Source organism: Tupaia chinensis, unplaced genomic scaffold, assembly GCF_000334495.1.
Source record: "Tupaia chinensis unplaced genomic scaffold, TupChi_1.0 Scaffold000141_1, whole genome shotgun sequence".
Lineage (NCBI taxonomy): Eukaryota > Metazoa > Chordata > Mammalia > Scandentia > Tupaiidae > Tupaia > Tupaia belangeri.
This window is the reverse complement of record NW_006159611.1, coordinates 1,184,797-1,199,283: the sequence shown is the minus strand read 5'-3', so window position 1 is coordinate 1,199,283 and position 14,487 is coordinate 1,184,797. Positions and strand designations below refer to the sequence as shown.

General features: G+C 43.9%; 1 protein-coding gene across 4 annotated transcripts in view; it reads right to left on the bottom strand.

Annotated features, from left to right (window-relative positions):
- CDKAL1 (CDKAL1 threonylcarbamoyladenosine tRNA methylthiotransferase) overlaps positions 1 to 14,487 on the bottom strand; it is a 492,813-nt gene that overhangs the window by 312,322 nt on the left and 166,004 nt on the right. For all 4 annotated transcript variants that reach the window (XM_006145110.2, XM_027770551.1, XM_027770552.1 and 1 more), the window contains one exon: positions 6,061 to 6,181. In XM_006145110.2, coding sequence (XP_006145172.1) covers positions 6,061 to 6,181 — 121 coding nt within the window. The remainder of the gene's footprint in view (positions 1 to 6,060; positions 6,182 to 14,487) is intronic.

The window sequence follows — 14,487 nt, the reverse complement described above, 5'->3', positions numbered from 1 at the left end:
CCACAGACCAGAGACCTCATGGCTTTCTCCAGAACACGCTGCGGTCCTACTCCAGGCTCATGACTAGTGGGCTCGGTTCTCGACCTCGGGAAGCTCGCAGAAGAACAGGAAAACAACTCTGTATTGATCTTAGGAACATGTCAAATGAACATTATGTCATCTAGAGGTTCGCTTCACAAGGCCTAGGTAGGACACCTATAAATTTCCTTTTGAAAAAATTCAATGTGAGAGCTTGATAGAAATTGTGTAAACTGATTTAAGCTGTAACTCTCAGAGCAGTCACTCTGGTAGCTAGTTTTTAATCAGAAAGGTCACTGTCCAGAGGAGATTATTATATAATTACAGCTATCTTTCATCTCTGGTCAATGCCAGAGGCTTTGCTAATAAGCGTAACAAATGACCGAAGTAAGTTTTCATTTTTTAAAGTAGTGGCTAACTACTAACCACAAGTGATTAACGAATAGTAGAAATAGGATCGCATTAGCGAAATTAGGGGCACTCGAGTTGAGTGTATCCGCTCAAATATTTTCCAAAACAAGGTACGAATCCTGCAATACAGTGGCCTAGACCAAACCGCCTACCTCTCTACAGTTCTAGACTAGAATTATTCCCATCGTCTTGAAACCAATATCTATGGAACAGGCATGGCGGCAATGCTTAACTGCCATGAAAGTTTCTGCTATAAATGTTTGTTCTTGATTTCTATTCTACTCCACAGAACATGCTTTGGCCAGCACTGTCTTAAACCCTTAAGGGTGTGATCCTGGCACGGTCCCTCCCTCACCTGCCCTCGAGACACGGGTGGAAGATTCCAGCTGCTTGAGGCTGTGTGACCTACATCCCCCGGGGATGGCCATGCCACAATCCCTTCTCCTCTTGGGATCGTGGGCGCACACACACATGTGCCCATCGCAGCTGGCTCGAGCAAACCTTTGTGCAAAGTGTGACGCCACTGCCTGAAGGGGACCGAATAAGGGCTTGGCCAGGCGGACAAGAACGGGAAGCTGGGCCGGCTTCATTAATGTAGACTGCAGACGCTGGTGAGACACGCTTTCATTGCAACCTGGCAGCTGGGTTTCAGGGGAGTAACTAACCTTCCCTGGCAAGTACCACTATCTCACAGAAATAATGGACAAAAGAAAATGACAACCAAACATCCCTAAAAATGGATTATGACAAAATTGGCTTTGGTTGGGGCAAGCAGGTAGGGTAGTGGCTAAGATACTGGACTCCCACATGGCCGACTGCGGTCCGAGTCCTGGATCCAGTAGCTTGAAACTCACACCAGGCACACGTGTGTGCAGATCCAAAATCCAGAGAAGATAACGAAGAAGGGATTACGGCTTGGCCATCGCCCCTGGAGGGGGTGAATTCTTGTTTTCTCTCTGTCTCTCTCTCTCTCCTGCAAGCTCACATGCTCTACGGCAAAAAAATAAATAAATAAATCTCTCAAAAAATAGCTTTGTTTAACTTGCAACCATCAGCATTTAATGTCCGGAAACCATTATGTTGAAATCTTGGACAGAGGTGTGATCTCCGAAAGCTGTCTCTAAGAATAGGACAATGGACAAAGGACCTGCCCTCGAGGGAGCAGACTGTCAATAGGGCGTGGTATATAACACGGGTAACTGAACAGCCTAGCATGAACTAAAAACACGAGTACCTTTGGCTCTTGACGACGACACACTCAGATAAAAGAGAAGGACTTGGGAGATCGGTATTAAATACACTAAGATGTGTAGTCCTTTCAGAAGAATGATAAGTGGTCTCTAAAGATTAAAAAAATTCATCCTGAGACCAGTGGCTATCATAAAGGTTACATCGCTAGACTCCCACACAGTCGACAGTGGTTTGAGTCCCAGACCCAGCAGCTTAAAACTCACACCGGGCATGTGTGCATGTGTGCCCAAAGTCCCAAGAGGAAAATAGAGGAGAAGGGATTGTGGTGTGGCCATCCCCTCTGAGGAGCGATTTCTTGCTTTCTGTCTCTCTGCGTCCAACAGCAAAAATCTCTCTTAAGAAAAAAAAAAGTATTCACCCTAGTAAAACTACAAGTGCAATACTTCATATACTCAAACCTGTAACAGGGGATCTTTTGACTTCATTCACAGCATTTTGTTTTTTAAAACAAGGTTTTTACCTAAGGACATGTGCACTCACCAGAGAGAGAGATGGTAAGAGAGAAGGTGAGAAATCACCCCCTGCATGGATGGCCATGCCGCAACGCCTTCCTCTCTCGGGATCTTGGGCACACACACGCATGCGCCCGGCCTGATTTTCAGGCCACCAGGTCCAGGACTAGAACCATGATCGGCCATGTGAGATTCCACTGACCTAACTGCTACGATATCTGCTAGCCCCCCCACCCCAGTTTTTCTTTAAAGGATATCCCTAAGTAAATATTACAAAAGTAGTCTTCTCCAGAATGTAATTCTCCATTTAAGACTAACAAAGATGGCCTCTGAAGCCAGAACTTTCCATGGGCGGGCTGAGGATGGCAGAGGTCGTGTTGGAGACGGAGAACAGGGAGAAGCCCCTGCACTGTGCTCCAGCCACTGCTCAGGTAGGCAGGGCAGGATGAGGACAGCTGAGGACCTACAGGAGTCACCGTAATACCCTCACCTCTGGAAAAAACGTCATGCAGTGGCCTAAAAGCCTTCCTCTGAGAAGGAAGACACAAAGCATTTAAGGGACACACAAACAGGAAATGGTCTGTTGATGATAACATGTGAGGCAGTACCTTTACCTGAACCAATATACAGCTGAGTTCACAAAGGAAAATGCACTTGGTGTGCTGTAATGATACAGTGACTGAATGTAAAAAATTAATTAATTAGTTTAAAAAAAAAAAAAAAACAGGCACCAGCAGATAGCGTAAAGGTTATATCGCTGGACTCCCATGCAGTCAACCACAGTTTGAGTCCCAGACCCGGCTGCTTAAAACTCACACTGGGTGCATGTGTGTGCATACCCAAGATCCCAAGAGAAGGGATTGTGACATGGCCATTTCTCCTGTGGGGTGATTTTGTGCTTTCTGTCCCCCCTGTCTCTTTCTGTCTCTGGTGAGCGCACATGCCCCATAGCAAAACTCTCTCTTACAAAAAAAAATAATATACAAAATAAAATAAATAAATAAAAATAAAAAAGCATTCCCCCAAATACAGGACCGAAGGAGCCCCAAGTCTCCCTCGCGTGAGAGCCATGTCCGTAGCTGTGTGGGGACTGTGTCAGTCCACACTGGCTGCCCAATCCCCTGGCGGGTGCTCGTCTTCCTGTGTACCATGGTACCTGCCACCTCACCTGGTGGTGGGCGAGCACATAGCACTTGCGTTTCACTGTACTGTGGATCATCTAATGACTCCTTTGCGCTTCAATCATCAGAACCAGAAAGCTAACGACATGTAACTAGTAGTAATCAGTATTGCTCTAAAACCAGCTTCATTTCTGTAAGATGAATATGCTTTTTTTTGAGAGAGAGAGAGATTTTTTGCTATAGAGCACATGTCAGACTTATGGCAAGTAACAAGAATGACGAGTTTTAAGAGAGAAAGTACCAGCAAAGTATTACAGGGCCAGACTGTATTTTCCAAGCACTGTTTCGCCCAGAGAAGGATTTAAAACCTTCAAACTAGAAATAATCTGATAGGAGAATCTTAAAAAATGATATAACTTACACCCGAACTGCTAAGCGGCACCAATGCCTGCCTTTGGAAGATGGAAACTGCCGAGGGATTATCGAGATAATGACTTTAATAGTGTCAGGGCAGAGTGACACACGGGTTTTCTTTAGGCCCCAATTCCCGAGTCTCCACTTTCTGCCCCTGCGTTACGCTGTCCGCTCTCTCTGCACCCCAGTCTCACTGCCAGGAACAGTAAGGGCCAGCTCGGGGGCCCAGCAGTTATGCACTGCTCGATGGAAGCTGGCCCACAGGGCTCCCTGCTCGACACACACATGTGGCCACCGGCTGGGAAAGCGGGGGGCCGGGGCGGGGCGGTCCCAGCATGAGGGGTATTCTCTCTCACAGACAAGAAGTACTTGGTTGTATTTTTCTATGCAAAGATGTGTCATGACTTTTCCAACAACCCAATAAATAAGCTTTAAAAGGAAGAGAGGGAGGAAGGGAGAGAAAGAAAAGAAAAACAATTAACAATGCGATCACACAAACAAGCCCCTGAGCAAAACTGGGCCTTTGAACCTCAGTCCACTTCTTCGGGTTACGCAGAGGCCTCCTCTAGTCAACTGACCACGTGCTGGGTTGGCACTTTGGGTTTGAAGTCTGCACAGAAACCCACACGTGCCCGGTGCACTTGTGCTTCCTAACTACTGCCCCGCCCTGTGAATTTAACGAGAAGAAGCAGACGCTCTGGCATCCATGCTCACGTATCATCTCTACCTTAGAAACTCCATTATTCCTGGATAAATATCTCATTAGAATGTCACGTGTTTATGTACAGCCTCCAGTTTACAGAACACACATAGGATGTGAGAACAGTGACGTCACCACCAGAGGAAGGAAGGAAGAGGTGGGGAGAGGGAGGGCAAGGACTGGAAGGAGAGAACGAACCTGACCGATCTGGAAGGTCACAGTACCCCGAGGGAGAAGGCCCAGCCTGCAGTCAGTGTCGCCCAAGGGAGACCGTGGCTGTATTAACTGGAACATACCACAACGCTCCACCCTCCACTTTGCCTGATAACGTGAAGGAACTAGACTGTTTTCTCTACTTTAAATTTGTAGAAATCCTCAGGAAAATGAACAAAAGGCTTATACTTTCTCTTGCTTTTAACTCCAATCTCTAAGAAAGCACAAAGGTGCCCTCCTTCTTTCCCAAGGCTTACCTATGTTCATGATCCCATTTAAGTAGCTTCTCCTGTCAATGTATTTCCAATCCTACTGGTCTGCTTCTACACAAGTCAAGTCAGGAAAATCTCTCTGTTCTCTAAAGACCACCTCCCTTACTTGATTCAATTCCTCTAAAGAGTAATTTCCTGTAGCAAATCTTCCTGATTCTAACCTGGCTTCTCATCTGCATTCTCCTAGAAGAGCTCACCTATCCTACTAGTATTCTTTTTCAGTGTCTGAAACATTGATAGTATCTGACACTCCATATTCTTAACACCTTCTCTGACAGCATCTACTCCTCTGGTTCCTCCCGTTTCCTATGTAGAGGCCGTGACCAGCCACCTTCAGGGCCCTCAAGCACTCTCATCCCTCCCACCATAGCCTCATTTTGACCTTGAATTCCTATCTCCAAACTTTCTGCAGAATTTCTAAACCCAGGGTTACAAACACTTCCACTGGAGTATGCAAAGGCCACAGTTCCACCATCTTTACAAACTCGGCCTACCCCTTGGCTTTCCACTCCCCAGCCACCACTTAGGAGCCCGCCTTTCCAGCCTGGGTCACTATAGCCTCCTAAGCAGTCTCCCCACATTCTCCACCTTCCCACACCAGCCTGTATTACAAACTGGTGTCAAAATCATCTTCAGATGAAGTCACAATTTTAAAGTGCCAAAATTCCACAAATGTAAACAAAACCAAGTATGAATGAGTATACTGAGAGTTATAGTGAGGAAAGACTTTACAGCAAGGTATGGAAATTAAGAATACTTAATATTCAGTCATGACATTTCTTAAAAACTTAAAGCACATAGAGTAACACTTTAAAATGCACGTTTCAGAGAGTAATCGAAGCAGGTTAATATCATGGGGAACACTTACCATAATCCTACTGAAAGAGACCTTCGACTACAATGGGGTGTTAACTATTATTTAGAGTACAATACTGTCTTCAAACATTTTAACTAAGGACATAGTTGAAAAATGAAATCCACATGTATTCTTCCACATGTGCGAAGAATAATATTAACCAAAGATACAAAACCCAAATGCAAGTGTGATTTATATCCAGGAAACGTTTTAGAAGGAAGTATATTACGTACTTAGAGCATTCTCCTTCCCAAGAAAATGTCCTACTACTTTTCTATGTCACATGTGCAGAGGAAAAAACTGAATTCATGAAATATACTGAGTATGTGAAGAGCGCGTGAGAGAGGCTTACCCGGTGTTGACGGAAATGATTTCTATCAGCGGATTCTTCCTGATCTTCGGCAAATCCAATCGCGCTCCTCCCAACCGCTTTCCGTTGTCCTTCTTCTGACCCAGCAGCCTCACAGAGTGGCCTTCAAGTCAAGTACATAAATATCCATTAGCAGGAGTCACAACTTCGCTGCAGTTTACTGCTTTCGACAAATACGTTACTTCAACAAACACGCTATTGAACTTTCTCTCTGAAGAAGAAAGTAACTCAACCCAGAAGGGTTGCGATCACTGGAACCAAAGAAATAATGTCCAGAGGAAAAGCAGGTTCCCAGCCTACAGTCAGAAATGTTCTGCACGGATGAGGAAGACAGAGAGGTCCACAAGGTCTGGGAGCTTCTCAGCACGGACCGGGTGTGCGTGCGCACTGGCGCACTGGGAAGGGTTCGCCTGGGCTTGGTCTGCCGGCCGCAGTATTTTAGAGGGAAAGAAACAGCAACAACTGCATTGGTTCAAGCAAACGGCAAATGCAGCAAGTGTAGAACCGACACCCAAGGTAAAGCGACACTTCTGGGTTGGATTTTTCAAAACAAAGCTTTCTGAACTTATTTTTACAAAAGGAGATCAGCCCACTGTAAAGAGGTACTAAAACTATGGTGATTTTGAAATTCTGAAATAACAACAAAGATGTAGAAAAGATGGAAGAAAAGTGCAAAGAATTCCCACATCCTTCAGATTCAACAATTACCATTTACCGCACTGGCTTGGCCATTTCCGCTTTACATACAGACATGGTGTTACCAGTGTACCAAGACACAGTCTAGGGGCCACTTGGTAGAGAAGTGGGGAAGGCAGCCGCATCCCACATGAACAACTACCAAGTTCAACTCCCAGACCTGAAGCTTGAAAAACACACTGGATATGTGTGCATGCATGGCGTGCGCACTGGCGCACTGGGAAGGGTTCGCCTGGGCTTGGTCTGCCGGCCGCAGTATTTTAGAGGGAAAGAAACAGCAACAACTGCATTGGTTCAAGCAAACGGCAAATGCAGCAAGTGTAGAACCGACACCCAAGGTAAAGCGACACTTCTGGGTTGGATTTTTCAAAACAAAGCTTTCTGAACTTATTTTTACAAAAGGAGATCAGCCCACTGTAAAGAGGTACTAAAACTATGGTGATTTTGAAATTCTGAAATAACAACAAAGATGTAGAAAAGATGGAAGAAAAGTGCAAAGAATTCCCACATCCTTCAGATTCAACAATTACCATTTACCGCACTGGCTTGGCCATTTCCGCTTTACATACAGACATGGTGTTACCAGTGTACCAAGACACAGTCTAGGGGCCACTTGGTAGAGAAGTGGGGAAGGCAGCCGCATCCCACATGAACAACTACCAAGTTCAACTCCCAGACCTGAAGCTTGAAAAACACACTGGATATGTGTGCATGCATGCCCAAAACCCTAGAGGAGAATGGAGGAGAAAAAAGACTGTGGTGTATCGTCCCCCACCCCGGGGTGATTTCTCACTTCCCCTCTCTTCTCTCTACTCCCCTGCCCCCGCCCCATACACACACTCTACAGCAACACTTAAAAAAAAAGAGACAGGCTATATCCTGTCAAATTGACCCATTATGAGAATACAATGCAATGATTTTAAACAGACGTGTCATTCTGTAATCATCACAGTAATCCAGTTTCTGAACATTCCCATCACTCCGAAACACTCCCTCAACTTTTCTTTTCTTTTTTTTTTTTTTTAGAGGTTTTTGGCTACAGGGCACGTGCGCTCGCACCAAAACCCTAGAGGAGAATGGAGGAGAAAAAAGACTGTGGTGTATCGTCCCCCACCCCGGGGTGATTTCTCACTTCCCCTCTCTTCTCTCTACTCCCCTGCCCCCGCCCCATACACACACTCTACAGCAACACTTAAAAAAAAAGAGACAGGCTATATCCTGTCAAATTGACCCATTATGAGAATACAATGCAATGATTTTAAACAGACGTGTCATTCTGTAATCATCACAGTAATCCAGTTTCTGAACATTCCCATCACTCCGAAACACTCCCTCAACTTTTCTTTTCTTTTTTTTTTTTTCTGAGAGGTTTTCGCTACAGGGCACGTGCGCTCGCCAGACAGACAGAGAGAGAGAGAGACAGAGAGACAGAAAGCGAGAAATCACCCCCCAGGGGGGATGGTCACGCCGCAATCCCTTCTCCTCCATTCTCCTCTCGGGATCTTGGGCACGCACACACACGTGCCCGGCGTGAGTTTTAAGCTACCGGGTTCAGGACGCGAACCGCGGTTGACTACGTGGGAGTCCAGCGACATAGCCATTACGCTAACTGCTGGTTCCCTCCCTCGACTTCTTTATAGACCGTCTCTGATCCCACACCAAACAGAGTACGTTTTTAAATAACCATTGATAAGATGACGGATATCTGAACTGTCTCCAGTTTGTAGCTATTATAATAATGCTTCTATGAACATCTGCATACAAGTCTTTGTATGGACATGTGTCTTCATTTCTCTTGAATAAATTATTTGAAGTGAAATTGCTAAGTCATGGGATAAGATTATGCTTTTTAATAAACAACTGTCATCCAAAGTGCTGGTCCTACTTTACATTCCCACCAGCACCAGATCAGGTTTGGAGTGCCTCCATATCTTGCCAACAGCTCATTTTCTCACTTTCTGCTTAAAGCCATTCTGGCAGGTATGTGATGGCCCACACTGTGGTTTGGCAGTGTGTTATCATAATGACTAATGAGGTTGAGCACCTCTTCATGAGATGATAGCCAAACACATCTCTTCTTCAGTAGCATGTTGTGATGGTTCATTTTATGGGTCAACGTGCCTGTGCCACAGGGTGCCCAGACGTTTTGACTCCACATTATTCTGGGTGTGCCCATGAGGGAGTTTCTGGAGGAGAGCAACATTTTAACTGATGAGCTGGGTAAAGCAGACGGTCCTCTCTGTTGTAGTTGAGTATCAGCCCATCAGTTAGAGGTCTGAGCAGGCCAAAAAGGCTGAATGGCTGTATTCCTCCTGAAGACTTAACGGGAACACTGGCCCTTTCCAGCCTTCGTACTCGAACTAAGACACCAGCTCTTCTAGACTCATGTCCGCCAGTTTGTGTATTGGAATCGACACCACTGCCACTCCTGGTTCTCAGATCTTTGGATTTGGATTGAAACTATACATCAGCTTTTCTGGGTCTTCAGCTTGCCAAATGTAGATCTTGGAACTTGTTTTTTCGGTACCCAGAATTATATGAGCCAACTCCTCTTTTCTCCTTCTTTACTCATGATAGAACATGTGCACACTCTATTAAGAAAGGGATAAAAGGAAAGAGGGATTGAGGGAAGGGGGTTGAAAGAGAGAGAGTCTCTACAAGACTGGGTCATGCAACAATCTCTCTCTTACTGTCCCCCACCCTTGGATCCTGGGAGCTCATACATGTGCCAAGTATGTATCTATCAGGCTGACTGGGCCAGGGATTTGAACTTCAGCCACCATGTGAGATCTACTTTCTCTTGAGCTTATCACTGTGCCACAGGGCTGCCAATACATCTCTTGGCATATATCCTGTCGGTCTTAACTAATACTAATGTCTATCCCAGCATTTTGCCAATATTTTAATTAGAGTATTTGTCTTATTGAGTTTGAAGAATTCTTTGTATATTCTGATTCTGAGATCTTTATCAGATACATGGTTTGTAAACCTAATTCTCTTGGTCTGTGGCTTAGACTTTCACTTTTATAACGGTGTCTTTTTTAGAAGTAAATGTTTTCTCGGAACTGGCAGGTGACGTAGTGATTAGGACACTGAACTCCTACATGGCCGACTACGGTTCAAGCCCTGGACCTAGAGACTTGCTCTCTTGCTTTCTCTCTCTGTCTCTCTCTGGTTAAAAAAAAAAAATCATTTTATAAAAAAGTAAATGTTTTCTAATCTAATGAAGTTCACTTTAATTTTTTTTCCTTCTACGGCTCATGCTTTTTGTGTCACAAACGTGTCTGTATTTCTTTCTAGATATTTCATTGTTTTAATTCTTATATTTAGGTCCCGGGTCCATTTTGTTACTTTTGGTACACAGTAAGGGCCTAATAAGTTCATTTTCTTTTTAACGTGTATATTCAACTGCCCAGTGTCATCACACTTCTTTCTCCATTTCTGTGCTACTGCTGTAATGAATAGCGACATATATGGTTGTGCAAAGCCAAAATCACTGTGCTAGAATGGGTTTATATTACTGAATGTTTTTTAATAGTGAAAGTTTCCGCTGCTCCTTGGAATTCTACTTAACATTTGGTACCACTTCCTTTCTTCCTGAAGCCTTTTTAGTATATCCTGTAAAGCAAGTCAGCAACAAATTCTATCATTGTGTTTATCTGAGGACGTCTTCATTTTGCTACATTTGTGAAGAATGGTTTTGCTGGACATAGATTATTTCTTGACAGTTTTCTATATAACATTCCATTATCCTTGACCTTTATTACTCCTGATAAGATGTTCAATACTCATCTTACGGGTCCCCTACACGCAGGTCATATTTCTCCTGTACTTTCAAGATTTTATCTTTGTCTTTCAGTAGTATGATTATGATCTACGTATCATCTCTGTAATTATCCTGCATGGGCTTCATTTCGCTTTCTGGATCCATTAAGTAATAGTTTTCATCAAGTTTGTGAAGTTTCCATCCAGTAATTTTCTTCAAACTTTTTGTTGCTCTTCTTCTCTCTACTCATCTTCTATGACTCCCATAACACATTTGTTGGGGTGCTAAATGTTGTCCCAAAGGTCTTCAAGGTTGCTTTAGCTAGGGCTCTCCAGAGAGAGAGAACCAACAGGACACAGAGAGGAATGAAAAGAGATGGATGAGAGAACTGGTTCACCTGATGAGGCTGAGGAGTGCCACAAGTCCTCTGCAAGGTGGAGAACCAGGAAAGCTGGAAGCGTGTTTGGTCTAAGTTCAATGTCCTCTGAACCAAGAAGGCTGATCGTGTAATGCTCAGTCCAGGACTGAAGGCTACCACTGCAGCGGAAGGGTGGCCTCAGTGACTACAGAGGCACTAATAAATAACATTTCACCAGCTACTGGAGCATCCCTGAATCCAGTCACGTTGACATCTGAAATCAGCCATCCGAATCCCTGCTCACTGCTCTTCTGTTCCAGACTGAGTCATTTCTCTTCATCTAGTGGATTGTTGGAAAAGTCATGACACAGTTATGCATAGAAGAACATAGAAAAGGTATGATTCTTCTGACAACCCAATGTCATACAAATTAACAGGTATTTTTTTTCTTCTGCCACATCAAAACCTGCAATTGGGCCACATTAGTGGTTTCGTTCAGTTACTACACTTTTTAACTCCAGATTTCCTGGCTCTTTTTATATAATTTTCATCTTCCTGTTATTCTACTGACGTCACTAACATAATCCTTTTCTTACAATTTTATAAGATGGTTTCACTTAATTCTTTGAATTATTTTTCCAACATTTGTGATCACTCAAGGCCAATCTGCACAGACTGCTTTTCCCCCTGACTGTGGTGGCACCTGGTTTCTTGGAATGCACAATATTCTGTCAAATACCAGAAATTCCAGGTAATATACTGTCGCAGCTCTCAATTCAGAATCCCCTCCCAAGGGTGACGTCATCTTGCACAGTAACTCATATAAACTGAACTCATGAGACCTGTTTCTCCACAATGAGTGGTCGTTGCCATCCCTGTTTTATTTCCATTTTCTGAAACATGGCTTCCTGGGGTGAGTTCTGTATGGGCAGCCTTCACACTGACACGCGCGTGCTCAAGCACCTTCAGTCTGTGAGGACATCCAGTGTTCAGGCATTTTCCAGTCTGCCCAACCTTTTATTGACCCTGGGCCCTCTCTGACATCCCCTGGCTACGGGCACAAGCTCTGAGATGATGTGGGTGGCTTGGACTCACTCCAGTTTCTGCTACATTTGAGCACAGCCTCTAGGCAGCATAAAGGATGCCAACAGCTGGAGCCTTCTAAACCTCCTCATGTCCCCCAAGGCCCCTGAGAATTCCTTGGCTAGCCAGCCTCCATTTCACTTTCTGGATCCATAACGTAATGTCTTTCATCAAGTTTGTGAAGTTTTCATCCAATATTTTCATGTGTTTCCTACACTTTTTCTCTACTGTCTTCCAGGACTCCCATTAACACATTTGTTGGGATGCTAAACGTTGTCCCAAAGGACATCCTCCTGTCCTGCGCCATCAAAATCTCCACTGTAATTTGACAGGTCCCCAAATCAAAGAACCATTACGGGAGCAGCAAGGGAGCTAGCGGTTTCACAGCCCGCTCACCCTGGTTGGAAGTCCTTGCCCACAGAGTCAGCGGGGAAAGTACGGGCAGCCCCAATGAGTAACCACAGACTTACACTGTTCCAAATCAGATGTCAGCTGTTTTCACTAATAAGCACTTCTCAGTTCGTAGAAATGCTCTTAATCAGCTTCCAGTGTACCAGCACAGTTGACTCTGACCCTTTGTCCAGCCTATAGTGGTCAGAAGATTTCTGACCTCTCATGCAATCATGCCAGAAACAAATGAAATGCAACTTTTAAAAATTACTTAAAATAACTTCAAATACATAATTAGCAAAGATCTAAGATTCCTCGCAATTATTTACACTTTCATTGCACCTCGTTTCATAAAGATAAATGGCTAAAATATCTCCCGTACAGCATTACATGCCTAGAAATAATGAAAACATCAGTGACATGACCAGCAGACAGAGTAATGGTTACAATGCTGGACACCCACATAGTCGACCGTGGTTTGAGTCCCAGACCTGGAGGCTTAAAACTCATGCCAGGCACATGTGCAAGCGTGCCCAAAATCCCAAGAAGAATGGAGGAAAAGGGACTGTGGCATGGCCATCCACCCTGGGGAGTGATTTCTCACCTTCTGTCTCTCTGTCTCTCTCTGTCGAGCTCACACACACTATAGCAAAAACCTCTACTAAAAAAAAAAAATTAATGATAGTCTTTTTGCAGTAATCACTTTACTAAGAAGCACGAAGCACTTCACCCATTCCAAACAGCGTACTCTAACAGAAACATGGCTGCGTGAGGCGGACATCTGGCTCAACGGATCCCGCAGATTTTCAAGTGAAGTCGAACTCTTCAATCAGAAGCCCAGTTAGGGCCAGCCAGCGGCATGATGGTTAAGGTGGCTGGATCCCATGTGGCCAAATGTACAATTTGAGTCCCAGATCTGGTGACCTGGAAAACATGCTGGGCACATGTGTGTGTGCCCAAAATCCCCAAAGAGGAAATGGAAGGGGAGGGACTGCAGTGCTACCATCCCCCAGGAGGTGTGCTTTTTCATTGTCCTTCTCTCTGTCTCTCTCTGGTGAGCATACATGTCTATTTAAAAACAGAAATGAAGCTATTAATTAATTTAGCTAATTAATTAATTAATGGAAATGAAATAAAACAGTCTGGTTAATGAAGAGGTAGGACTGGCATGACAACATAACAGCTCTCCGAGAGATGCCCACGTTCAGTAATGCCTATGCAACAGCATACAGTCTCACACTCGCACAAGAAGACTTCACTTTATCCCATTGAGACTCCGATAACCTGCACAAACAATATTCGATAAATTATTCATCTTCACTATCTACATGCAAATAGAGGAACCTATCTCTGCCTGATGATAAAATGAGTTATTTTCCAATCCAATGATTCATTAAAGAACGGCAGACCAAACAATATCCTGCTTTCTTTTGTTAAACTATAAACTACAGTAGGCTAAAGTTGAAGTAGAAAATAACAGAAAAGTTGCTTGTTATATCTGGCCAAAGTTGAAAGAAAGAAAACTCAACCAGGGAACAATTGTTTCTTTAAAAATGGACTAGCAGAATTAATCTTTAATATGTAATATACCATCTCTATGAAAAATCCTGTTTCAAACAGAATTGCTGTTTCAAATGAATCTCTTAAACCCATAAAGCAGAGAATAAAAACACGTACTGGGATGGGGCTAGCAGGTAACATGGTGGTTAAGGGTACTGGATGCCCACGTGGCCGATCACGGTTCGAGCCCCAGACCTAATGGCTTTCTCTTTCTCTTTCTTCCCCCTCCCAACCCCACCCCATCCAACTAAAATAAATAAATAAATAAAATTAAGTTAAATAAAATAATTTTTTAAAAAATGTATTGGAACCATTACCTATTTTGTATGCAGTTATCAATCTTGTTACCATCTCAAACAAATCAGAATTTTATACAATAAAGGATAAAAATAAAAGAGGTGTCTTAAGAAGGGGCATGTCAGATCCAACAGATGGCATGGCGGTTAAGGTACTGGACTCTCACACGGCCAAACACAGTTCAAGTCCCGGACTTGGTGGCTTGAAAAAAAATCACACCAGACGTGTGTGTGTGTGTGTGTGTGTGTGTGTGTGGGTG